We start from the raw sequence: 27,281 nt of genomic DNA, 5'->3' as shown, positions 1-27,281 counted from the left end.
TTGACAAAATTTTCAACACAATATTTTTATTGGTGCATGACAAACTCTGAATCAGCCTGACACAATGTCTTTTATTACGAATAGTTCATAAAGTTTTTAATGATTCTTATAGGTAGGTAATTTAATTACATAATTTTATTATAAAACAACGAAATTGGTATATATATTTTATGTATTTATAATTATTTACCTAACAATAATAATTATCTACACAGGCTCCAGGACCTCATTCATCACTATTTTGCTACTAATTTCTTTGTCCACTAGTGGAGGGTGTTTGAAAGGGGACATCCATTTGGCTTTCTCCTTAGTCCTATGACATAAAGACCTACCTATAGGTAATTATTACGGTCAAAAGTTTTGTACTTACACAATCTACGATTTTTCTTGGAAGCGGATTGAACGATAGAAGAAGAAAAAGAGGATTGATAGAGGGGGAACTGTAGGTAACTGCCCAGGTCTTATCGTCCGGAAAGCGCAGAGAGAAGGAAGGCAGGATCGGAGAAAGCCAGCCGTCCCGAAAATGAACCTTATCAAGTACCAGACTAAAGAGGAAACAGGTGATTTCTCAAGTACCTACCTACATCTAGTCTGGAAGGTCTAAAATCCCAAATGATTTTTTTTTAAATTTATTTTAAAAGGAGCACGACTTCGAATTCCAAAGTCCCTTTAATCCCAAATGAACATAAGTAAAGAATACCGAGTTTGTAAACTCTTTGGGTACTCTTTGTAAAATTTACAATCAAGAGCTCTCATGGAATCGAAACTGAACGTTAGGGAAATGTTGACTCTGACCCGCGGATTCGCTGAGAGGGTCAGAGCACAGTGATGGCTATATGTCCGGTTCGTATCCGATGGGTGACTTCTTAATTTCCATCATCGGCAGAATTCCGGAGTCCTGCTGAAATCAGAAAGGATCAGAACACATAAAATTTTGCTAACCACTTACACGTAGGTATTATCTAATTATTTACCTAGGTATCTGTATAGATGTGTGATTTTTCTTTTGTTTTTATGTTCTGTATGTCCGGTTCGTATCCGATGGGTGACTTCTTAATTTCCATCATCGGCAGAATTCCGGAGTCCTGCTGAAATCAGAAAGGATCAGAAACATCAAATTTTGCTAACCACTTACACGTATTATCTAATTATTTACCTATCTGTATAGAATGTATAGATGTGTGATTTTTCTTTTGTTTTTATGTTCTACTTTTTATGTCGCTACTGGTAGGTACCTACTTGATAAGTTTAGTGATAACTCAATATTCTGATCTAGGTATGAGTTTGCAAACGGAAACCCTTGGCTAGATTGAGTTACGATTTGTATGAGCGCCGTAAAACTAATTGAGTATGCAATGTGCCAGAGACAAAAAATAGTGGAGATGTCTGGTTCACTTTTCTTGCTCCATAGTCCATATCCATAGCATAAAATACTCAACTAAGTACCTAAGATCTATTTTAAGTCTAGTTTTCACTCTTTTTATGTTTACGAGATACATTTTCTCTAATTTCTCAGGATAAGTAAGGAAGTTTTATATATAGTTCCCTTATTTACCATATATTATGTATTGTTTATTTCTTATTCTTGTAAATAAACAGGGCTCTGACCCTTGCTTTATAATAATATAAAATAAAAAAAATCTCTAATTTTGTGTGTCAGGTCCGTCATTTTGCCAGTCTATTTGTCTCAAAGTAAGGACATTGCTTCCTTCAAATGAGAATGATAGTTAAAGGAGGTTGAAATGTCGATGTTCTAAAACTTACTCCATTCATGTGGGGCATATCGAGTCCCGCAGGCACATAGGTTGTCCCTGGGGAACATCGTACACAACCTCGCTTGAGCGCGGGCCTCTGACGAGATCCGTGGCATCGAATAGCGAACCTCAGCTCCTCAGCCATCTCTGAACACAATGATTGCTGTAAATAGAATACAATACATAGGTAGGTAAGTTGCAGGATATAGATTTTTCGAAGCTAAACCCATCCTTTAGGGCTGTTTGCCCCAAAACCTAAGTCTCAGAGTGGGCTTCATACATGAGTTTGTACTTAAGCCAGATTTCAACAACTCTGAAGTACATAATAAATAAATTCCATTTACTTATTTATGTATGCTATTATTTCTTTTTCACACCCCTTTTATTGCTCCTGAAAGTGCTGTATAAAAATGAAATGTTAGGGGTGAGAATACATGATTAGCAACATGTAAAATGTTGGGTTATGTTGAGTTTTAGCTGCTACTGCTACAGATTGGTGTGACAGTGTACATATACATAAAATATTACAAGCTTATATTATTGTCAGTCCCAATTATTTACAACTTTAAACATAACAGATAGATAGTATTCAGATCACTTACCAGCTAGCTTCAAAATATCTGCCGAGATGTACTCCAGTACAGCTGTGATGTAAATACTAACATTCATTTCAACTTTATACTGCAGAACATCTTTGGACAGAAGGTAGTGGATTTTTTCCACTGGTAACACAAGACAACTGATTTTCTTCTTTGATTTCTCTATCGCTTCCTTGGCTTCATGCATTGCCCATTTATCTATAGGTGTCGGAAATTGCCTCCTCACCCTTTCTTCAACATCGGATGTTGTGTGTGGCGAGGGTTTTGAGCATAGCATGGCCAAGATTTTCAGTACGAGGGACTCAACGTAGAGACATGCATCTTCCCTTGCCGTCAAAGTAGGATGAACTTGTTGCAAAACCTGAAGGAAAATTAGAACAATCAATATTTCATAAATCAGAGAAGTTCTGTTAGGACATTGCTGGTTGAAGTCCCAAGTCAAATCAAAGAGTTTGGCATAGTGAAGCCTGAGAATGACATTTGTGACAAGCGTTGGTACTTGAAAACAATCAAAAATGGGTTGGAAATATCAGTTACTTATGGAAATATAGCTAATCTCTGAATTTTCACCTGAATCTGGATTTTCCTTTGACGTTCTTATCAGTCCTCTGAATTTCATAGAAAAGATCTATGTCTTTGTTGTTGTTCAGCAAGCATCTTTTAGAATTTGAGTGAAGATGCCATACAAGATGTGATTAGTTTAACTAATTAAAATAACACAAAACCATTTTAAATTTGCTCAAATTCACAAAAACACTCCAGTTGAAAGTGTTTTTTCCTGGCTTCCCAAAATGAAAAAAAGAGTCAACTTACTTTATTGAGTGACAATGCAAGTACACCCTGCCATTTCTTCGCATTATCCCCGTTGATAAAATCATAGCTCTTGGATTCCAACACACTCACTGAATTCATAAACATTTTAACAAGTGACTAACATTGTAGAACCATCACACGACAAAGGATTTTTCCGAAAAAAACAAAAGAAAACTGTGAAATTTTCAACCGTCTCTATTACACACGTCCCCTGTATTCTTCCACCACTTATCATACAACATCTGTATGGTACCCTTCTCCTGAAGCTCGAGAATAGCCAGCGAGATTCTATCCCGCCATGGGGACCCTGTAAAAAAAAGGAATCATAAAGATGAGGCTAGACAGAGTCGACCCTGTCGATCGACGGGGTGAAGAAGTGAATCTATGTTGTCAAGGCAGTGTACGGTGTAAGGTCGACATCGATCGACGAGGTCGACTGGACACAGCTTAATAGTGCTGCTAATGCCTGTTTAAATGATTATACTGGCCAGCCTAGTTAGCTTAGTTGGTAGTGCGTCTGCCTTGTAAGCGCTAGGCCGCGGGTTCGATTCCCGCCCGGGGCGGATTTTATCCTGATGGTATAATGTTCGTTCTCGGAACGGCTGGCTTTCTCCTATCCTGTCTTCCGATGGGATAATGTTCGTTCTCGGAACGGCTGGCTTTCTCCTATCCTGTCTTCCTTCTCTCTCCGATTTCGGGACGATAAGACCATAGCAGTTACAGTTCCCTCTGTCAAACCTCTTTTTTTTAAAAAAAAAAAAAAATCGTTTCTCCACAATTTCCATCTCTGAAGTATAAATAACACTTCCAAATTCTTGGCCAGCACCTGAGAGCTATGTCTAACTGATGAGTTCCAATATGAACGAAACACGTCTTAGGCTGCTCTCAGGTGTTGGCTAAAGGGATAAAGTTTGTCCAGGTTTTGGGAATCGAACTAGCAACTTGTCTTCGTGTAGAAGCTTAACCCATCCTTTGGGGCTGTTTGCCCCTACACCTAAGCCTCGGAGTGGGCTTTTTGTGTATGGAGTTAAGCTTAATATTACCTTATCTTGGTCTGAAGATGATGTCCTGAGTGACATCGAAAGCTCACCAATTTAAATCATCTTAATCGAAATTGTCTTGATAAGAATAATTTATTTATTTTTATCTCATTTTAATTTCTTAATATTACCTAATATGTATGATCAGACAAAAGTCAGAGCATTCCGGAAAGGAGCTTAGTCGACCTTTTACAAAATCACCCAAAATATTCAAAATATCTCCATTAGGTACTCAATAAGGTACATTTACACTTTTATTTTTTCCCGTTTTTTTTTTTTATTATTATTTTTGGTTCCCTCAAAACAAGCTTGCGGTTCCCTCAAAATGGGCTCGCGGTTCCCAAGGGAACCCAAGGGAACCCGGTTTGGCCACCCCTGATATATAGGCCTTTATTCCTGGGAACGATTCAAGAGGTTTGATAGAGGGAACTGTAAACAACGGAGGTCTTATCGTCCCGAAATTGAACGAGGGAGGACAGGATAGGAGAAAGCCATCAGCCAACTGTTCCGAAAACCACTCGACCATAAATTATTTCCCGATAAAGATCTGGACTCTAGCCACGTCGAAAACCGAAACTAAACGAAGAAGAAGAAGAGAGGAAGAAGAAGAAGAAGAGGAAGAAGAACTACGAAGGAGCAAAGAGGCGATAGCTAAAACGAATTTGGAAGATAGTGAGAGAGAGAAGAGGAGAAGCACGGAGAAGGAAAAGGATTAGAAGAAGAATCGAAGGAAGAGGAGGGGAAAACCATCCTTAATCCGTCTAGGATACATTTCACGAACGAACCTAATCTCTTAACCCAGGTTCTCGTTTCTCCACAATTTCCATCTCTGAAGTACCTATAAAAATAACACTTCCAAATTCTTGGCCAGCACCTGAGAGCTATGTCTAACTGATGAGTTCCAATATGAACGAAACGCGTCTGACACTCGTATTTATGAACAAGAATGATCGTTCTTAGATCAGTCTCAAGTCAAAATTGACCAATCAAATGCCTTGAGACTATGCTTAGCACGAACTTAAGAGCCAGCATTTTGTTCATAAATATGGATGTTAGGCTGCTCTCAGGTGTTGGCTAAAGAGATAAAGTTTGTCCAGGTTTTGGGAATCGAACTAGCGACTTGGTCTTCGTATAAGCTTAACTCATTCTTTGGGGCTGTTTGCCCCTACACCTAAGCCTCGGATTGGGCTTTTTGTGAATGGAGTTAAGCTTAATATTACCTAAAATATGTACCTATGATCAGACAAAAGTCAGAGTATTACGGAAGAAGTTATACACCCGTATTTATGAACAAAAATTCTCGGTCTCAGATCAGTCTTGAACAAATTTTGGCCAATCAGATGTTTGGAATTGATGCTTGAGCACTTGCTGAGAGCCAGCATTTTGTTCATAAATATGGGTGATAGTCCTTCCACAAAATCACCCTTTTAGTGTGGTACCGTTACTTTCCGGACACCCTGTCTAAATATTGGGGGTTGAAAAGGTACGTGCACACGGAGAGAGGGGGAGGGGGGAGGTAGAAAATTTAAGTAATGTTCTGAAGAGAGTTAGAGAGCCCGTTAAGTTTCGAAATGACTTTCCAAAGGCTCCTTCCCTCTCAGAAATCGATCGTAAGATATTATTTCGTTGTTTTTATGTAGGTGGTTTGGGTTCTGCAGTAGATAGCAAAAGTGGAGGTGGTTTCCTTTCGGGAAAACTGACCCCTGACGCACTTACCTACCAATGGAAAATTGACCGGTGCTCTATTAGAAAGTGAATGAAACAGTGGTCAATTTCCCGAAAAGGAAAATAGGTACCGCCAGCGACACCTAACCTGATGGACATTGTAGACAGGTAGATAGTCAGCAGCGATAGCACGTTGTTTCTCCCTCTCTCCTTGTTTACAATTTTTTTCTACTCCAATTTTCTCGAAATCAAATATTTCTTTTCAACATCTGCTTTTGATATACTCTCCTCCCTCTTTTCCTCCTATTAAATTTGATTACATTTTCACTCAATCTCCATTTTTCTTCTCTCCCCCTTATTTCCTTCGCAAACAATTTCGTTCATTTTATCAAACAGGCTTTTGTGTGGACCGATGGACCCTCTTGTTTTCCGGGGAATTTTGGCGTAATGGGAGTGGATTTTTTGTTTTGTCTGTTTGCTAATTTTATCAAAAGAAAGGGCTTAAAGAATGCTATCAAACCAGTAGTATTCCAAAATTGTAGTCATAAAAACAACAATCTGGTGTGAACATCACACGACTTTCCTTATCCTATTGAATGATGCTTATTTGAGTGTTCTTTTACCCTAACTTTTACAATATCTCTAACCGTTTTGTCGCTATAGCTGAAAACCGCCAAAAAACGGTCGAAATCTGTCCAAAAGCGGTCAAAATACCGCTAAGCGCAGCAACAATCTCAACCAAACGTGTTGCATTCTTATCACATTTGTGAACTACATACCAAATTTCAAGTCTCTAGCTTATACCGAGATATTGTTAAATTACACCGAAAAAGCGGTAAAATGCCGCCAACCGTTGCACCGATCCTAACCAAAAGTTTCGTGTCGCATCCTTGTCACATTTGACAGCTACTCTAGCTCTTACCGTTCTCGAGATATTTTGTTTACAGACAGACACACGGACACATGAATCTCAATTGTCTTTTTTAAAATTTATATTTTAATTTGTGAAGATTCTTTTCTAAATAATTATACCGATAATTATTTGCATTTATTCCAATATTTTGGCACAACCATTTTCCGTTGACACTGCGGGTGTTTAGGGTGTCTCAGGGAATATTATTGCATGATCATTATACACTATCTCAAACTCGCAATCATTCTAAAGTGTTCCCGAACCCCCCCCCAACCTGAATCTTGATACTCCTACGTACAGGGTGTCCACAAAGTTAGAATACAATACTGAATTTATTGATGTATAATAAAAAGTCATACGATAAATAAATAAATAGAATACAAATCCTAGCTATATCTCCCTTGCTTTAATCCTACGAGTACATCAGTGTCCACTGTTAGGGTCAGCTCTCCTTGTTCGCAGGTGATAAACTCTTCTATTTTGAGTGTCAGCTTCTGATAGTCCGCTTTCTTCCAGTCTTTTCTTCTGTTGCCGCCACCAGGTGTGCTTATTGGGCCTTCCTCTTGTATGTTTTCTTGGTAGATTAATACAAATCCTAGCTCCATGAAAAAAAATCCCACTGATGAAATATTTTCAGTGTTGCCGGCTCAGATTCCTGAAATTCCCGTTACATTTTGCGTACGCATGAGAGTTCTATCCGTATTCCGTATACCCAGGTCAGAATTTCCGTACAAGTACGGAGAAATCCGTACGCCTAACATCACTGGGTGTCCATAAAGTAAGTAAACTTTTTCACAATCGTTCCTAGAAAGAAGGGCATATAGTAGCAAAGATATCATATATAGGTAGGCCTTTATTTCTGGGAACGATTCAAGAGGTTTGATAGAGGGAACTGTAAACAAAGGAGGTCTTATCGTCCCGAAATTGAACGAGGGAGGACAGGATAGGAGAAAGCCATCAGCCAACTGTTCCGAAAACCATCCTTATCCGTCTAGGATACATTTCGCGAACGAACCTAATCTCTTAACCCAGGTTCTCGTTTCTCCACAGCCAGCCTAGTTAGCTTAGTTGGTAGTGCGTCTGCCTTGTAAGCGCTAGGCCGCGGGTTCGATTCCCGCCCGGGGCGGATTTTATCCCGATGGGATAATGTTCGTTCTCGGAACGGCTGGCTTTCTCCTATCCTGTCTTCCTTCTCTCTTCGATTTCGGGACGATAAGACCATAGCAGTTACAGTTCCCTCTGTCAAACCTCTTAAAAAAAAAAAAAAAAAAAAGCTATATAGTACATTAGTACTTGAAAACTTGATATATTAATAAAGTTTTCTAGATAACTTTGTAAAAGTTCTTTTTTCCCGATGATTTTGCGGAGAAAACCACTCTGATATCATAATTGTGCTACCTACGCTCTGTGAAATAGGAGATTTCGAAAGGATCTTCTTGTACTGACACATGGAGTATAGTTTCGTATAAACTTAAACCAACCTTTAGGGTTGTTTGTCCCTACAACTAAGCCTCAGAGTTTGCTTTTTTTATGTACTGATTTTGTCTCAAGTTGGGCGGAAGAGCTTCTTCAAGAGAACCCTTCAATTTAGAAAAAAAAGAGTCGATTCAAACCAATAACTAATTATTAAAGCTAGGATGATGCTTTTTAGCATCAGTTGCTACAAAAGAGTTCTATCTAATGGTATCTGAATCACAAAAACCCATTATTTCGAGTTAGCGCCCTTAATGGTGGGTCCAGACTTGTGCAATGCAACGTGCAAAGCAATGTGCAAAGCATTTGCATTGCACGTTGCAAGTAAAATCAAATCTGACGAATGCGAACGTTTTTCATGTATCCGAGAATTTTTGTACCGATACTCAACTAGTAATGGCCTATAGTAGGTACATCATTTGCATTGCATTGCACGATGCTTTGCAAACACGTCCAAACTAGTGCAACGCACATCAAAGACATTCGCCAGAAAACCGCCAACCTCTCGGATGGACGCTTACCTACACCACGAAGGTTGATGATTTTGTTTCAAAGTTAAAATCGTTAGGTTCTTTTGAACCTCCTGTATGAATAATCCTTTACTGTACGAGTAATATTATCGAGCATAACCTACCTACATACCGAGTATTAGGTGAGTGCTTATCCAGGAATAAAAAAACATTGATAAGCGAAATTAATTGCACCCAGTGATTTCATGTTGGGGAATAATATTACGGGACTGCAATAAACCCATTTGCTAATTGCATTAGACTGAATAGCAAGAAATAAATACCTGTATTAATAAAAGGAAAAAAAAAATATTGAGCTTAATTATTTTACAACTTGCATTTTTTTTTTTTCCTATTACGAGGTTTATTTCTGTTTTAAGCATGTCGTTGCCACCCTAGTTAGCTTGGCAGGTAGCGCGTCTGTCTTGTAAGCGCAAGGCCGCGGGTACGATTCCCACCCGGGGCGGATTTTATCCTGAACAGATAAGGTTCGTTGTCAGAACGGCTAGCTTTCTCCTACCCATCGCAGAGAAAAACTAAGCTCCATTTCTTCATTTTCTGCGAGGGTCCTGAGAGCAGCCTAAGACGCGTTTCGTTCTTATTTGAACTCATCAGTTAGACATAGCTCTCAGCCAGCCTAGTTAGCTTGGTTGGTAGCGCGTCTGCCTTGTAAGCGCTAGAACGCGGGTCCGATTCCCGCCCGGGACGGATTTTATCCTGATGGGATAATGTTCGTTCTCGGAACGGTTGGCTTTCTCCTATCCTGTCTTCCTTCTCTCTTCGATTTCGGGACGATAGGACCATAGCAGTTACAGTTCCCTCTGTCAAACCTCTTTTTTTAAAAGCGGATTTTCCTTTCGGGAAAGAAGAGGGGCCGAGGGGGCCCGGGCTTCATTTTTCTCCTTTACTGTAGGCCAGACTCCGTCATCATCAGTATCTAAAGGCAAGGCCTTGTCTGTTGCTGATCATGTCTGTCTGTTGCTTCACCTTTGAGTTGTTGGTAGGAAGAGCAGCCCATCAGTTGTTGAATATCGTCAAAACAAGATTTTCGGGGTCTTCCTCTAGGTCTTTTCCCCAATACTCTTCCTTCAATGATGTTGGACTCCAGACTCCGTAAACTAATACCTAATAATTATATTTTATAGGTATTTATTTGTATTATCATTTTACAATTTTGGACTCCGTAGGTAAATTTGGAACAAAATCCTGGATACGGCCCTGGACTAAAGTTATCGTAGTGTCTCCAGACTTAGTGATTTTTCACTAAATTTAGTGAATTCTTGGCAAATCTAGTGATTTAGTGATTTGAGGTCATAATCTAGTGATTTTTGAAAGAAATTTAATTTCATTGCAAAATTGCTCTTAAAGCCCTGGACTAAAGTTATCGTGACAATATTTCAATCATAAGAAGAGGTCGACCTCTCTTTATACCCCGACATTATCCTGACTACAGCTATGCTGCACTGCGTGATATGACTAGTTTACAGGGTGGTCCGAAGCAAGCTTTTATGAAAGAGCACCCCATGGATACGGCCCTGGAGTCCTGGACTGTATTGCACAAAGAAGAAAGAAGTTATCAAACGACTGGAATTCTCCCCTTTTTTCAACTACAGATGACAGTTTTTGAACCTTTATATTGCACAAAGAAGAAAGAAGTTATCAAACGACTGGAATTCTCCCCTTTTTTCAACTACAGATGACAGTTTTTGAACCTTTAAAAAAGTAAAAAAAAATCAAGGATGCTTGAATCCTGTATGTTGTGGACTGTAAATCTACTCATAAAAATCATATAGACATATTAGAGATGTGAATACTAGCTACTGGATAAATGAATTTTGACTAAAGTTCAAAGTTTCAAACTTGAAATTTTTTCATACAAATAAAAATCTGGTGTGAACATCACACGACTTTCTATTACATTTGAGTATCGAACCCGCAACTTCTTAACTGTAAGTCAGAGAGTGCTAAAAGTAGCACCATTCGATTCCGGCTGCACTGCGTGATATGACTAGTTTACAGGGTGGTCCGAAGCAAGCTTTTATGAAAGAGCACCCCATGGATACGGCCCTGGAGTCCTGCACTGAAGTTATCGTGACAATATTTCAATCATAAGAAGAGGTCGACCTCTCTCTATACCCCGACATTATCCTGACTACAGCTATGCTGCACTGCGTGATATGACTAGTATACAGGGTGATCACTGAAGTTGAGCACGGTTGCGCGTGGTTAGTACCCGGATGGGTGACCATCTGGCCAATAGCGTGCTGCTAGCTTAAAAAAAAAAGAAAAAAAGTTATTGGAGTCATAGAAAGTAAAGTTAACCAGTTTTTCCATTGTCTATAGAGGATTTTTCACTATGAAAATTATTATATGAGACTTCTACCCTCAAAAACCACGAATAAACTACCATTTGGAAGAATTTAGAAATCTAGTGATTTTCAAGTCAAATCTAGTGATTTATTTTCCTCGAATCTAGTGATTTTTAAAAATTTGGAGTGCAGACACTGGGGTCGGTACTACTCGTATGGTCACTGCTCCGTTGAGGACGCTTCTATTCATTATTGTTTATTTTCTCCTGGGTCTGTACTAGAGGCTATGGTCGAGCGTCAGTTCTCGGTTGTGGACGCCTACGAAATATAATTAAAAAAAAATCACGATTCTCAGTAATGTAAAGACATGAGTAAAATATTACTTCCATAATAAATTATAAATTTATGAAATATGATTCGCTAAAAGTAAATACCTACACAGAATACAGACCTTACCAAGAATTAAGCATACCTAAAGTCTAATAGAGCAAAGGTAAATACAATAGCAATAATCTAATTACAATTACACGCATAAAATAATATACTGTAATTACAATTACACGCATAAAATAATATACTGATACAACAATTACACGCATAAAATAATATACTGTAATTACAATTACACGCATAAAATAATATACTGTAATCAAATTAACCCCAAAAATAAAAATTCTGAAAATGGGTTGTTTTTTTTTTTTTTTTTTTTTTTTCTCCAAGATAACAAACCCATGTCACAGTTTTCCGAGAACGAACATCATCCCATCAGGATAAAATCCGCCCCGAGCGGGAATCGAACCCGCGGCCTAGCGATTAGAAGGAAGACGCCCTACCAACTAAGCAAACTTGGCTGGCGTTCTTCCGTCTTTTTCCTGTGACCTTTTATTGTCTACCGTGGCTGGCTGGCTGGTCTACTACCTAACTTCTTCTGGGCTTTCAACACAGTAACGAGTGTCCATGATGAAGTAAGTCTAATAAATAAATTCTCAAAATATATTGAGGCGGGAATCGAACCCGCGGCCTAGCGCTTACAAGGCAGACGCACTACCAACTAAGCTAACTAGGCTGGCGAAACTGAATGAAACAGTGGTCAATTTCCCGAAAAGGAAAATAGGTACCGACACCTAACCTGGACACTCTAGACAGGTAGATAGTCAGCAGCGGCGATAGCATCACGTTGAGTATTTAGCCAACACCTGAGAGCATCCTAAGACGCGTTTCGTTCTTATTTGAACTCATCAGTTAGACATAGCTCTCAGCCAGCCTAGTTAGCTTGGTTGGTAGTGCGTCTGCCTTGTAAGCGCTAGGCCGCGGGTCCGATTCCCGTCCGGGACGCCTGGTCGTGAGGTTTTCATGTGATTTAAAATACTATTTTTGTAATAATTTGTTCGACTGGAAGTTTGTAATTGAAGTCGTTCGACCCGGCCGCTAGGATCGGAACGCCACCTTAAGTGCGCGCGCTGCTTTAATGCACCTCGATACATTTTATGACTTGACAAGAATTCGAATCGTCAACCTCTAAATCCGAAGTCCACCGCGCTAACCACTAGGCGACCATAACCATTAACCCTCGCCGACACCATTGCCACCTTAAGTGCGCGCGCTGCTTTAATGCACCTCGATACATTTTATGACTTGACAAGAATTCGAATCGTCAACCTCTAAATCCGAAATCCACCGCGCTAACCGCTAGGCGACCATAACCATTAACCCTCGCCGACACCATCGCAGAAAAAACAAGAATTCGAATCGTCAACCTCTAAATCCGAAATCCACCGCGCTAACCGCTAGGCGACCATAACCATTAACCCTCGCCGACACCATTACAGAAAAAACACTCAGCTCAATTTCTTGATTTTCTGTGAGGGTCGGTACTATGGTCAAGGCTCCGTTGAGGACACTTCTATTCATTAGCATGGTTTGTTTTCTCTTGGGTCGGTACTAGGCTGTGGTCGATGGTCGGTTCTCCGTTGTGGTCAAGGCTCCGTTGAGGACACTTCTATTCATTAACATGGTTTGTTTATTTTCTCTTGGGTCGGTACTAGGCGAGGGTCGATGGTCGGTTCTCCTTTCTGGACGCTTACCTACACCACGAAGGTTGATGATTTTGTTTCAAAGTTAAAATCGTTAGGTTCTTTTGATTCTTGATTTTCTGCGAGGGTTGGTACTATGGTCAAGGCTCCGTTGAGGACACTTCTATTCATTAGCATGGTTTGTTTTCTCCTGGGTCGGTACTAGGCTGTGGTCGATGCTCGGTTCTCCTCTATGGACGCTTACCTACACCACGAAGGTTGATGATTTTGTTTCAAAGTTAAAATCGTTACGTTCTTTTGAACCTCCTGTATAAATAATCCTTTACTGTACGAGTAATATTATCGAGCATAACCTACCTACATACCGAGTATTAGGTGAGTGCTTATCCAGGAATAAAAAAACATTGATAAGCGAAATTAATTGCACCCAGTGATTTCATGTTGGGGAATAATATTACGGGACTGCAATAAACCCATTTGCTAATTGCATTAGACTGAATAGCAAGAAATAAATACCTGTATTAATAAAAGGAAAAAAAAAATATTGAGCTTAATTATTTTACAACTTGCATTTTTTTCCCTATTACAAGTTTTTTTTTTCTGTTTTGAGCATGTTGTTGCCACCCTAGTTAGCTTGGCAGGTAGCGCGTCTGCCTTGTAAGCGTTGGGCCGCGGGTACGATTCCCACCCGGGGCGGATTTTATCCTGAACAGATAAGGTTCGTTGTCAGAACGGCTAGCTTTCTCCTACCCATCGCAGAGAAAAACTGGGCTCCATTTCTTCATTTTCTGCCAGGGTTGGTACTATGGTCAAGGCTCCGTTGAGGACGCTTCTATTCATTAACATGGTTTATTTATTTTCTCCTGGGTCTGTACTAGGCTATGGTCCGAGGGTCAGTTCTCGGTTGTGGACCCCTACGAAATATAATTTAAAAAAATCACGATTCTCAGTAATGTACAGACATGAGTAAAATTTTACTTATATATAATAAATTATAAATTTGCGAGATATGATTTGCTAAAAGTAAATACCTATACAGAATACAGACCTTACCAGTTCCCTCTGTCAAACCTCTTTTAAAAAAAAAAAAAAAAAAAAAATGTTTATAGGTACTGCAAATGTTGCAGGGTCCCGTTACCCCATCAGTAGATTACCACCACTACTACTACTACTACTACTACTACTATTCTCGTGGTCAAATTCTCAAACTCTGTACAGCGTGAATTACTATACCTTGGCAGGGATTGAACCCATATCCTGTTTACCAGACGAGCGTCTTGGCCACTACACTAGCAGTACACAACGTGTCCCCGAGTTATTCCCTGTTAGACACACATCAGTGACATCACGGGCATTTGTACAGTCTATCAAGGAATAACCAACCTTTAGGTTCCTTAGATTTAGGCCGTGGCCGATGATAAAGTCTAATTACCTTTGGGTGTTGCAATCCCATATCCTTTAGAATCCAACCAAACAAATTAGCAACTTTTATTATTATTTATTTCATTTTATTTATTTTTTTTTTTTCATATTTTTATGAAAAAAAAATACACATTAGGACTTTTATATTCCACATCCGTACTTAATTATTTCTTAAAGAACGAAAAAATCCTACTTAAAAGCTAGTAGATAGGTATGTAATAAACTGGGTAGAGGTACAACTTACATTACATATGTAAATGCAAATGGTAAAATGGTATTTTTGGGCTATGGGGGTTTTAAAAAGAAGACTGAGTGGAAACTAAATTTAAAATATGTCCCTCCCAGTTCCTCTTTCCTACTCTTTTCGTCTTTTCTCTCCCTTGTTAGGTCTCTCTTTCTATCCCTCCTCCCCTTCTTTCTCTTCTTATTCTGCTCCTCCTTCTTCTCCTTCTCCTCCTCCGTTTTCTTTCTCTCCTTCTTCTCCTCCTCATATTCGCCAGCCTAGTTAGCTTGGTTGATGGAGCGTCTGCCTTGTAAGGCTAGGCCGCTGGTTCGATTTCCGCCCGAGGTGGATTTTATCCTGAAGGGATAAGGTTCATTCTCGGAATGGCTGGCTTTCTTCTATCCTGTCGACCTCTCTTCGATTTCGGGACGATAAGACCCTAGCAGTCACAGTTCCCTCTATCAAACCTCTAAGTTCATACTTTCATACCTAGTTTGTTTTTCATTCTGCCTGGTTGTTTCTGAAGTGACGATAGTTGCATGACCAGTCGAGTTGTCTATAAGTTGATGGATAGGATAAGAACCAAAAGGTCGACCAATGTCAAATTGTCAATCTTGTTCTTCACCTTCATTTTTTATGTTTTCATGGTCTTGGCTAATTAATTCTTCTTTCGCTTCCTCTTTTCTTCCTTGTCGTCGTCGTCTTCTTCTTCATCCACTTCTTCTTCTTCTTCTTCTTCTTCTTCTTCTTCTTCTTCTTTTCCTTTCTCTTCTTCTTCTTCTTCTTTTCCTTTCTCTTCTTCTCTCTCTCTCTCTCTCTCTAGTAAACAAAGTAGACGCTTCAATTTTCTCTTGCTATTTTTAAGAATATTTATAGTTATACCTAATGGATTTTTGTGAAAGTTGGTGTAATTTATCAAGTAAAAGCTGTACTACAAGTGAAAATCAAGAGCTGTGAATTTCCACCAAGAAAACATAGAAAAAATAGTGAAAATCCTACCAGGTATTGTGCGTGGGTACTGACTCCTTTGTTAATCCGGGTCACTAGGTACTTCTTTACTTTTCACTCTTAAAATCAAACTGAACTTTGTTAAATTAATAAAACAGATAAAAAAATCATCTTTTATGAACTCAGAGAAACCGTAAAGAGCTTTTATACATTGCATTTAAGTCGAACTTTTGATTTTAAATAATAATTAATTTTATTAATTTAAACAAAAAACCGGCGGCCATTATAATCAAGAACATTTATCAGCTGTCAACTGTATGACGTAAAATATTTACGAATAGAAACAACAAAACAAAGTTAAAAAAAAAACAACATATTTTGCAAAACTTTAAAATTGATCAATTTTTTTGAAAATTTGAAAATTTTTTCGTCATTTTAAATTAAATCAAACCGAGAGAAACCTAATCCGAGACAATTAATAGATCTAGATAGTAGATACCTAATCAATCGAACTGAGCATTGAACCCTAGATACGTAACAGTGATAACACCAAGTTACAAGTTTGAAGAATCTCATTCATTCTGCTTCCTCTTACCAATTAAACATTGCACCTGTGTAGCTAATACCTACGTAGGTATATTCATAAAAACCAATATGAGTAAGTGTGGAACTTGTGCAAAGGCTTTGCCTACGGATGGAGATTTCGCTACTTGTGGAAAATGTAAGAGGGGATATCACTTTTCTCCTTGCTCTACAGTAAGTGATAGTTCATGGAGGTCCATGGGGCCTGAGAGAAAGGCAGCTTGGAAATGTCCAAGTTGTAGAGAGCCGTCGCCTGCTGCTAAACCTGCTACGAGTAAGTCAGGAGATCAAGGCACTCCTAAGAGCAACTCCCTCTCTGGAGGGGAGAACTCTTCTAAAGAGGATAAGATTCTTTGTCAACTGGGGGCACTGACCAAGCAGTTTGCGGGACTTGAAGCTTCCCTAAAGAAAAAATTCGATGATAAAATTGGTGATTTGGAAAAAAGTCTCACTTTCTATGGCAATCAGATTGATGAAATGACACAGACAATCAAAAGGTTGGAACAAAAACACGTACTGTTTGAGAAAAGGTTAAAGACACAAGAAGAGGAAAATAAGGAGCTGAAGTGTAAGGTTCGACAATTGGAAATAATTGTACATCAAACAGAACAAAGGAACCATAGTACCAAACTAGAGATCTCTGGATTTAAGGAGGTGGATGTAGATGAGAATCTATTTGTTCAAAAGTTGCTTGAAAGGACAGGATACACCTCAGATAACATCCAGTTCAGAGTGGACAAAATAGTGAAGCCTTCGAAGGATAACCAAGCAGGTAATAATTCATTGGTGGTTCAATTCAGAAACGAAGAAGTGAGAAACGATGTGCTGACCAAAGTCAAAGAGGGTAAGCTTTACTCTAAAATGGGAGATGTTATGCATAGTAATAGCACATTGCCCCTCTTCTTTAACGAGTATCTTACTCCATATTACAAAAAGTTATTCTATGAGGCAAAAAAACTCAAGATGGATAAGAACTATGCTTACTTATGGGTCAAGCATGGAAAAATACTATTGAAAAAGAAGAAAGAAAGCAAAATCGAAACTCTAGCTTCCATGGATGATCTTGGAAAAATGTAAAATGAACGTTATCAGATACCTATACCTACTTAATATATAAATAAATAGTATATCATACTCGTCTCTATTACACACGTCCCCTGTATTCTTCCACCACTTATCATACAACATCTGTATGGTACCCTTCTCCTGAAGCTCGAGAATAGCAAGCGAGATTCTATCCCGCCATGGGGACCCTGTAAAAAAAAAGGAATCATAAAGATGAGGCTAGGCATAGTCGACCCTGTCGATCGACGGGGTGAAGAAGTGAATCTATGTTGTCAAGGCAGTGTACGGTGTCGGACGACGTCGATCGACGAGGTAGACTGGACGCAGCTTAATAGTGCTGCTAATGCCTGTTTAAATGTTTATACTGCAAATGTTGCACTAAAGGGTCCCGTTACCCCATCAGTAGATTACTACTACTACTACTACTACTACTACTACTACTACTACTACTATTATTCTCGTGGTCAAATTCTCAAACTCTGTACAGCATGAATTACCATACCTTGGCAGGGATTGAACCCATGGCCTCCTGTTTATCAGACGAGCGTCTTGGCCACTACACTACAGTACACAACGTGTCCCCGAGTTACTCCCTGTTAGATACACATCAGTGACATCACGGGCATTTGTACAGTCTATCAAGGAATAACCAACCTTTAGGTTCCTTAGATTTAGGCCGTGGGCCGTGGCCGATGATAAAGTCTAATTACCTTTAGGTGTTGCAATCCCATATCCTTTAGAATCCAATAACCCGCCTATCTGAGTGAGGTTACAATTCCTCTGCACTTCATAATCTAACATGGTAGACTCCATCAGGAATGCATAGTCCCCCTCCAGCACTCTCTTCACTCCTTCCTCATAGTCAGACACAAACACGGACGGCCTTTTGCTTTCCATGTACCTCCACATCTTCTGATAGATCTCGATTTTTGAGTCCTGCAAACAACGAATACTTTTTATCATGATAATTGCGTACACTTTCCTTTGCTTACATCCTGAATTCATTCTTGCACCAGATTTTTTCAGTTTTTGCCTTGTAAATTAAGAAGTTTGATTACTTTAATTTATACAGGTTTTTAAAGTTACTGCCCTTTGGCTAAGGTCTATCGTTACGAATGTTTCATCACCCTGACCACCGAGAAATAAAATGCATTTTTTGCTTTCCATGTACCTCCACATCTTCTGATAGATCTCGATTTTTGAGTCCTGCAAACATCAGCGAATACTTTTCATCATCATGATTGCGTACACTTTCCTTTGCTTACATCCTGAATTCATTCTTGCACCAGATTTTTTTCAGTTTTTGCCTTGTAAATAATTAAGAAGTTTGATTACTTTAATTTATACAGGTTTTTAAAGCTACTGCCCTTTGGCTAAGGTCTACGAATGTTTCATCACCCTGACCACCCTGGATTAAGTGGGGCCGGGAAATACCAGCAGCACGAGGGTGTCTAGATGATCATCTATCCGCATCCCAACCACGTCACGTTGCCTTCAGTGATTTTCATGATTGGCATATTCCAGTTTAAATGAGTCTTAATCTTGATTCTTAATGCATGGCTGTCTCTCTCTCTCTCTCTCTCTCTCTCTCTCTCTCCGACAATTATGATGGAGAATAGAAGGAAATATACATTACTCTATAGGTTTAGCTCTATTTGTTTACTTTATGTCCCAGTTTAAATGAGTCTTAATCTTAATGCATGTCTGTCTGTGTCTCTCTCTCTCTCTCTCTCTCTCTCTCCGACAATTATGATTATTTATGAAGTGAAATAATGGATAAATAATGGATTTGAAAGAATTAGATGGAGAAAAGAAGGAGATATACATTACTCTAGGTTTAGCTCTATTCAATATTAATAGATGATCGCAAATGCAATAAAATATAGAGGATAAAAAGTTAAAGATATAGGTAATCTAGAAAAAAGGGAATTTAGCTAAAAAGTAACATTAAAAATATGAAAAAGTGGAATTTGGTCTACAGCTGACTGTAGACCCATCCCTTAGAGCTGTATAATTAAGTAAATGGAAATCAACAGAAGTAAAATCATGCGAAAAATAATTCAAAAAGCAGTATGACTGTTATAAAAGTCATGCGAAAAACAATCAAACAGTATAACCGGAGCTAAGGTCATTCGAAAAACCAAACCAGAGCGGTATCAAGCGTCCTCGAGGAGCCCTGCTGGAGTACCTTAGGGTTAAGCCCCGACCCCTGCCGGAGAAACGTCCCCGTGATAAACCAGAAGCTATTGGACACGGAGAACTGGTTCTCCACGATGGGTGACTCTGCCAGGCACGGGTGGGGGTTGCTCCACTCGTAGGGGGAGAAGCGGGCCATCACGAATAGGGTAAAGCTGACTAGGAGATAGGCGGCCAGAACGTAGAGCCAAATCTCCACCGCCAGGGGATTCATGAATGAGAAGAGACGGGTAGGTTGACTGGTCGGTACCTGGGGTAGAAACGTGGCCGGGGGTCGAAATGTAGGAGAATGTAAGGTAAGGTAATAAAGTTAGAATGTAGGGTACACAATCACATAAAAACATAGCTTAGGTAGCTAGTTGGTAAGTTGCATGAATAATTAAAACTTTGTAGACACTCCAGTTTGTAGAAGTGTATTTTCCATAGGAGGTAGGGAAACATCGCTTGTCTCCCTCTTTATGGGGGCTATTTCTTAGCTCTCCCTTACTTACCACTTACCATTAATAGTAAGTTCCTCATAGAATGGTAAATGTAAGCCAGGGGGTATCACTGAATTGATGCGTAAATAAACCTAAAATGGGAGATGATTCAAGAATCCCTTATGCATTAAACTCTTCACTCGTACAAAATTTCAATTCGATCATGAATTTCCATTCCTTAAACGCGAATAGCTAACAAGTTCCTATTGGTTCTACGTACCTTGAAGAGAATCCCAATGCCAAGGTTCATGAAAGGTTTGGTAAAGTCTATGACACTCTCTCGTGCGTAGTTGATTGTCATTGATGCAACAGCCAGATCCGCTTTCTGGAAAAATGTCACAAAAGACCGATTTAGAATGAGAAAGAAACTTGAAGAAAGACTCTAACCCCAAGAATCTAGAATTGTCTTCTAGATCTTAGAATTCAACTTAATTAAGTAGGTAGATCTTGTACCAAATACAAGAAGGGTTGATAATTTTTTGATGAAATGGTTCATTTGTGCAGAAAAAGTGGTTCATACAAAGTGGACGTAATCGCTGAAAAATAAGTGATAATGTGACTGGTACTAATTTTATTTTTATACCATCGCCTAAGCAAAGCATCCATTTGATAGTTTTTGATTTCTTTAGATTAGGTAATTGCGAAATGAGGACACTACTCCGAATACTGGACACTGGATTTTAAAATTTCTCAACAGAAGACCCCATTTCCCACCTACTTGAACTGTAAATCAAGCTCACCTTATCCATCAGTTCCTTAACGATGCCGTTCCACTCTTTGGTCTCGTGGTCATACACACCGTACGTATGGTCCGGAACCAGTCGGAGTACAAAGTGGAAGCCAACCTGGGCGGCGATAGATTTGAGGAGATCGATGCAGAATCCTTCGAACATGGCGTTACCAGTGAGGTTAGCATCGTTCTTCACCATCACATAAGGCTTTTCCTGAGAAAACACGGAGAAATGGTGGAGGAGCATTAGGACCAATCAGACATTACGACGCGACGTGAGGAACCAGTAGGTAGGGTAAGTGTACCATTTATTCGCCCACCTAAAAAACGTACCATTTATTGACCCACCTGTACCGACTTCTTCCTCTTCCATCCCAACCAGAAACTCCTCCAATGTAGCTGCCAGCGTGAATAATAGCACGTTGAATGCTCCAGTTCCCAATAGATCACTAAAGGCAACGTGACGTGGTTGGGATGCGGATAGATGATCATCTAGACACCCTCGTGCTGCTGGTATTTCCCGGTCCTACTTAATCCAGGGTGGTCAGGGTGATGAAACATTCGTAGACCTTAGCCAAAGGGCAATAGCTTTAAAAACCTGTATACATTAAAGTAATCAAACTTCTTAATTTACAAGGCAAAAACTGAAAAAATCTGGTGCAAGAATGAATTCAGGATGTAAACAAAGGAAAGTGTATGTCGGAGAGAGAGAGAGAGAGAGAGAGAGAGAGAGAGACAGCCATGCATTAAGAATCAAGATTAAGACTCATTTAAACTGGAATATGCCAATCATGAAAAATAACATAGCAAAAGATCTCGTAATCCCGACCTAATCTACATGACAACACTATCACACACGCATCAGAGAAGTAGAAAATGTCGGGACAGTAAAACATATCACTAAGTAAATAAAACCTTTGTTGCATTATTGAATAATTGTTTTACCAAATGCATCGTGAAAGTTACAATGGAATGAAATTTCGTCGACATAGCGCGGGCGGGCATGCATAGATATAAAAAAATGGACAAAATGGTAGCAAAAAAAGCACACATTAATTTCAATCAATGTCAGGGAATACGAAATATTGCAATTCGCAAACCCATTTCATGATAAAGTATGCTTTTATGCTGTACGGATTTGTTAATGGGCTTTTATAGTTAGGCTAAAACACCTAACAATGTTTTTGACGGAGCGGTGGGTGTAAAACGGGTGTCAAAGTTATGATCGAGAGTTATGGCATATCTAATAGCCTTTGAGTGTTATTATCAAACTTATTGAGGTGCTAACGACCATCTGATATCAATTCCTAAACTAGGTAATACTAATTATTACTTATTAATTCTACACAGTAGGTATGTCTTTATTTTCCAAGATAATAATATTATTGAAGTTACTTACAGTGCGGCATTGATTGTCATTTCCAGCTAGTTGCAAGACATTTCTAAGTTCAATTTCCGAGCATCATCAACAGTACCAACATGTACCCTTTGTACTAATGACGGTTCACCCATTTCAAGGACACCGTCAGCAGTTTGGTGCGTCAGTCTTACCTCTCGGGTCATCACAATGAGGGTAACATTATTGGTACTGGTTTCATAGAAGGCACTTCGGTCAGTTATGTTGATCCCTTCAGCAGGAGTCCAATGTCCCACTTTCCTCAGCTCTTCCCGTTTTAACTTGAGCAGGTCCAGCTTGAAGTTGTCTCGCTTCCCTTCCTTGAACTCGATCCTGCCTGTTAGACCGTTGATGTTTATCTGGAATGTCAATAGAAAAATGATAAAAGGACCAAGGAGTCCCTTTATTTCAGCAGTTCCCTACGGAAAGTAAGTAGCAGTTCTCCAGACCTAAAGCTGTGTCCACACATAGTCGACAGCCGTCGATCGATTAGGTGAATCTATGTTGTCGAGGCAGTGTGGACGGTTCCAGTTGACATCGTTACTGCTATTATTGTGGTCAAACTTTCAAACAATGTGCATCTCTTGTTTACCAGGCGAGCGTTTTAACCACTTCAACAGTAAACTGAAGTTTGTCCTAGTTAAGAACTAATCTCAATTAAGGACACTTGGGTTCTCAATTAGGTAAGTTGGAAATGTCGGAGATTAGCAGATTCAGACGCAACGTAACTAAGGACCCTGCTTCAGCAATCAAGCAACATTTTAAGTGAAGTCTTCAATTTCTAAAGCAGCATCTACCTTACGGGACGATCTCAATCGCTTTCATTATAAATAACAACAACCGAGTGACCAATGTCTCAACTATCTCTCAGTGAAACATCGCCCTTCCTGCTTCACGTTCAAATAATCCCTTGTAAGAATTGTAAGACGTAGAACTTACTTTGTTAAAGTAGTCAATTTAAGTGGAGAAAAGCTACTTAATTTAAGTGGAGCAAAGCTACTTAAAGGTCTCGACTTTGTCACTTTGAAGTTTTGTTTTACTTTTAATTAGTCTGACCGGTGAGACACTAGAGGTTCCCAAAATATTTCCTCCGCGAAAAGTCATTTTAATTTTTTTGTTTTTTGTCAGCACTGGATAGAAATTCATGGAGGCGCATTTTGTTAGAGGCCAAAAACCAGCTTGGTTTCCAATGGCCATGGAGGTAAAAAGTAAGGTCAGCAAAATGCAGAGATCTCAAGTATGTATGTTGAAAATCCGCCCCGGGCGGGAATCGAACCCGCGGCCTAGCGCTTACAAGGCAGACGCACTACCAACTAAGCTAACTAGGCTGGCTTCTGAAAGTTTCCCGAAAGGAAAATACAACCTTTCTAAACCTAATTTTCCTAAAGTTCGGGATTACAATCTGAGTTTAAACCTGACTGGATAGGAAAATTCTAGCCTCTCCGGGAACGAACCTTATCTGCTTGGGATAAAATCCGCCCCGGGCGGCAATCGAACCCGCGACCTAGCGCTTACAAAGCAGACGCACTACCAACTAAGCTAACTAGGCTGGCTTCTGAAAGTTTCCCGAAAGGAAAATACAATACAACTTTTCTAAACCTAATTTTCCTAAAGTTCGGGATTACAATCTGAGTTTAAACCTGACTGGATAGGAAAATTCTAGCCTCTCCGAGAACGAACCTTATCTGCTTGGGATAAAATCCGCCCCGGGCGGGAATCGAACCCGCGACCTAGAGCTTACAAAGCAGACAAGCTACAAATTAAGCTAACTAGGTTGGCTGATGCTACTTACGACCACTTACTTCACTACAGTTCAGTGAAGTACCATAACTATGTAGGTAATAAAATGTTACTCATATTCTGGTTTCCTTCATATATAGCTAGCCAAGTACAATTTTAGGTAAAAGCATAAGGAAAGATGTGATAACGTGGGTTAGCCCCCACCCTACCCGGTTATAGGTACCCCAACCCCAACCCAAACCCTTCCTATCACTCCCGGATGAAAAATCTTGGTAGAGGGCCAAAATTTCATTGAAGTTTTCCATCAATAATGATGTTGTCTTGTTAAAACTTCTTGCTAGTGTTTCTTTCCTCTTAACTTTTCACAGCTTTTGTTTATACCCTTTCATTCCACGGAGGAAGCTTTAGATATTAGTGGGCCTAGTTTTGGAATCTTGACATTCTTGACGTTCGCGCGCCATCCGGCACACTCTTGTAGTAAAAGGATTAGTAGAATCATTCGTAAAAAAAAACCTTGTTGTAACTACAGTCTATGAAATTTTAGTTTTAGATTTATTTAAATTGAAATATTAATATGTTTTTATTGAAAATGTAGGTTATAATTAATCTTTTATATTGAAAATGGAATCTATATAGGTAATCCACGAATAAAATTTTCTTTGATACCCACACCTTCGAGCCTACTTTTCGTAGAAAATCTTTCTTAAAGCGGCTTTAAATTTCTCTTTGATCGTCATTTTTTTCGTTAAATAATCCAGTTATTTCATTCTGAATAATTATCAAACCCGCAAGGGATTATTAAGAAAAAAACTTGAAAAAAGATTAATTTTATTTGAATAACTGACAAGGTCTCAGATTCTGCAGCAAACCTTGAGTACCTCCCAAAGTAGATAATACATAATGGAGGGTCTTTTATTAGGTAGGTAGGTACTTTAAAAAGGTAAAGGAATTGAATAAAATAAAATAATGAACAAAATACACATTCAGGTAGGTATATCAAATTTCAGCAAAATCGGATGAACTATTCGATAATATACAGCAGAACTAACTACAGAACTACTACAAAAGAACTAACTGACAACTTTTTTTATGGAGGTTGAAATCTCTCAAAATACAGCCATAGCAAAGAGTGAAAAAAATATTCGTGGCATGAGGAAGTTTTTGTACCGCCAACTTAAGTGACGATAACCGAAGTTGACCAAAACAGGTTTCTGCACATGCGCAGATACGAGTTTTCGTCAAGTAACGTTAAAAGGTTCAGTTAAACTCTTTAACTGTTAAAGGGACGCTCATTTTAGTTGCAAAACTCTATTACTTCAGAGCTAAAAAAAAAAAAAAAAAAAAAAAAAAAAAAAAAAAAAAAAACACTGTCAACTATCACTGTCCCAAGACTCCAAAGCAGTCATTTCAAGGTGACTCTGCCGCCTACTTTGGGAACTCCTGAGTAAGACAAACATTGGCAAGGGGAGAAGAAGATTTCTCTAATTGTTTCCTTATTGCGGCAAGTTTTGTCCCTGTTGCATTTATACCGCACGTTTACTGTCTTCCCTTCACAAAGCCACAAAGAGGGAATTATAAAATGATATCATTTACCATTATTACGAGAGACAGTTGCTGGGTTGAATGGCCAATTTGAGTTGTCAACTATCACTGTCCCAAGACTCCAAAGCAGTCATTTCAAGGTGACTCTGCCGCCTACTTTGGGAACTCCTGAGTAAGACAAACATTGGCAAGGGGAGAAGAAGATTTCTCTAATTGTTTCCTTATTGCGGCAAGTTTTGTCCCTGTTGCATTTATACCGCACGTTTACTGTCTTCCCTTCACAAAGCCACAAAGAGGGAATTATAAATGATATCATTTACCATTATTACGAGACACAGTTGCTGGGTTGAATGGACAATTTGAGATAGACAAACGTTTAGAAGAAGATTAAATGGTGGAAAAGAAGAGGGTTGTGTTGTAAACCAAGGGAACTATTGATTCCCACAACCGGAGTGCTATGGGTTTATCCAAAACTTTACACCAAAGTTATTATTGTTATTAATCAATCAAATTGAGTCGTATTTTCCTTTCGGAAACTTTCTGGGACAATTTCTCCTTTTCTGAAGTTCATTTAACCTGGCGTTTTAGCGTCTGTACCTACTATACATAAATCATAGGAAATCCGCCATCTTAAAGAGCGGAAATCGTTTCTGTTTCGGAAAAGAAAATTATTATAGGTACACTTTTGGTCGATTAAATCCACACATCCATAAAGTCTCAAATTCTGAGTTCTATTTAGTTAATCCCCTTGGTTTAAAGTTAAAAAAAAAAACTTAGATCCAATTTATGTTTTATCTCATAAAAGTGTGGCTTCGCTCCGGCCATAGTATTTATCTATCTACCTATAGGAAAAGGAGCCCCCAAGTCAACACTATACCTATCTTGAGGTTTGTTCAATAATACCACTCTTAGACCCCTTAATAGTAGGTACCTAAAGATCTTACCGTATTAATATAATTGTACAAGCTCAGACCATCCCTCCAAGGTACTTCCAGATCACAGGATAAGTTGGATGTTTTGATGACAGAACTCTTGTCAAGGAGTGCCAGCCCTGCCGCCAGTACGTGTACGGAATCATACATCAGGGCTGGCTCGGCCTGAAACAAAGAAGATAAAGTTTCTTAAAACAAGCGCAAAATTATAAACAAGTACATAATCGCATAATCCTCAATTGAACGAACGGAGAGGGGTTATTTTAAGAGATTTGATAGAGAGAACTCTAACAACGGAGGTCTTTATAGTCCCGAAATTGAATAAGATAAAAGGAAGTCAGGATAGGAGGAAGCCAGCCGTTCCGAGAACGAGCGTTATCCCTTATTGCGGCAAGTTTTGTCCCTGTTGCATTTATACCGCACGTTTACTGTCTTCCCTTCACAAAGCCACAAAGAGGGAATTATAAATGATATCATTTACCATTATTACGAGACACAGTTGCTGGGTTGAATGGACAATTTGAGATAGACAAACGTTTAGAAGAAGATTAAATGGTGGAAAAGAAGAGGGTTGTGTTGTAAACCAAGGGAACTATTGATTCCCACAACCGGAGTGCTATGGGTTTATCCAAAACTTTACACCAAAGTTATTATTGTTATTAATCAATCAAATTGAGTCGTATTTTCCTTTCGGAAACTTTCTGGGACAATTTCTCCTTTTCTGAAGTTCATTTAACCTGGCGTTTTAGCGTCTGTACCTACTATACATAAATCATAGGAAATCCGCCATCTTAAAGAGCGGAAATCGTTTCTGTTTCGGAAAAGAAAATACACTTTTGGTCGATTAAATCCACACATCCACAAATACTTAAATTCTGAGTTCTATTTAGTTAATCCCCTTGGTTTAAAGTTAAAAAA

At 39.1% G+C, this 27,281-nt stretch overlaps 1 protein-coding gene across 1 annotated transcript; it reads right to left on the bottom strand.

Moving 5' to 3' along the window:
* Positions 1 to 175: 175 nt before the first annotated feature.
* Positions 176 to 26,537, bottom strand: LOC103507769 (glutamate receptor ionotropic, kainate 2-like). The gene is made up of 12 exons (XM_026822547.1): positions 26,376 to 26,537; positions 22,305 to 22,508; positions 20,764 to 20,967; positions 20,244 to 20,348; positions 19,495 to 19,794; positions 18,059 to 18,284; positions 17,390 to 17,536; positions 3,369 to 3,473; positions 3,167 to 3,255; positions 2,361 to 2,714; positions 1,765 to 1,917; positions 176 to 901 (listed from the first exon to the last, which is right to left on the bottom strand). The coding sequence occupies exons 1-12, from the start codon at positions 26,511 to 26,513 to the stop codon at positions 833 to 835; spliced, it is 2,094 nt and encodes a 697-aa protein (XP_026678348.1). The 5' UTR covers positions 26,514 to 26,537; the 3' UTR covers positions 176 to 832.
* Between the last annotated feature and the right edge of the window lie 744 nt (positions 26,538 to 27,281).

Source organism: Diaphorina citri, unplaced genomic scaffold (genome assembly GCF_000475195.1).
Source record: "Diaphorina citri unplaced genomic scaffold, Diaci psyllid genome assembly version 1.1 scaffold340, whole genome shotgun sequence".
Taxonomy (NCBI): domain Eukaryota; kingdom Metazoa; phylum Arthropoda; class Insecta; order Hemiptera; family Psyllidae; genus Diaphorina; species Diaphorina citri.
Note: the sequence above shows the minus strand (reverse complement) of the source record. Positions and strands in the feature narration are given on the sequence as shown.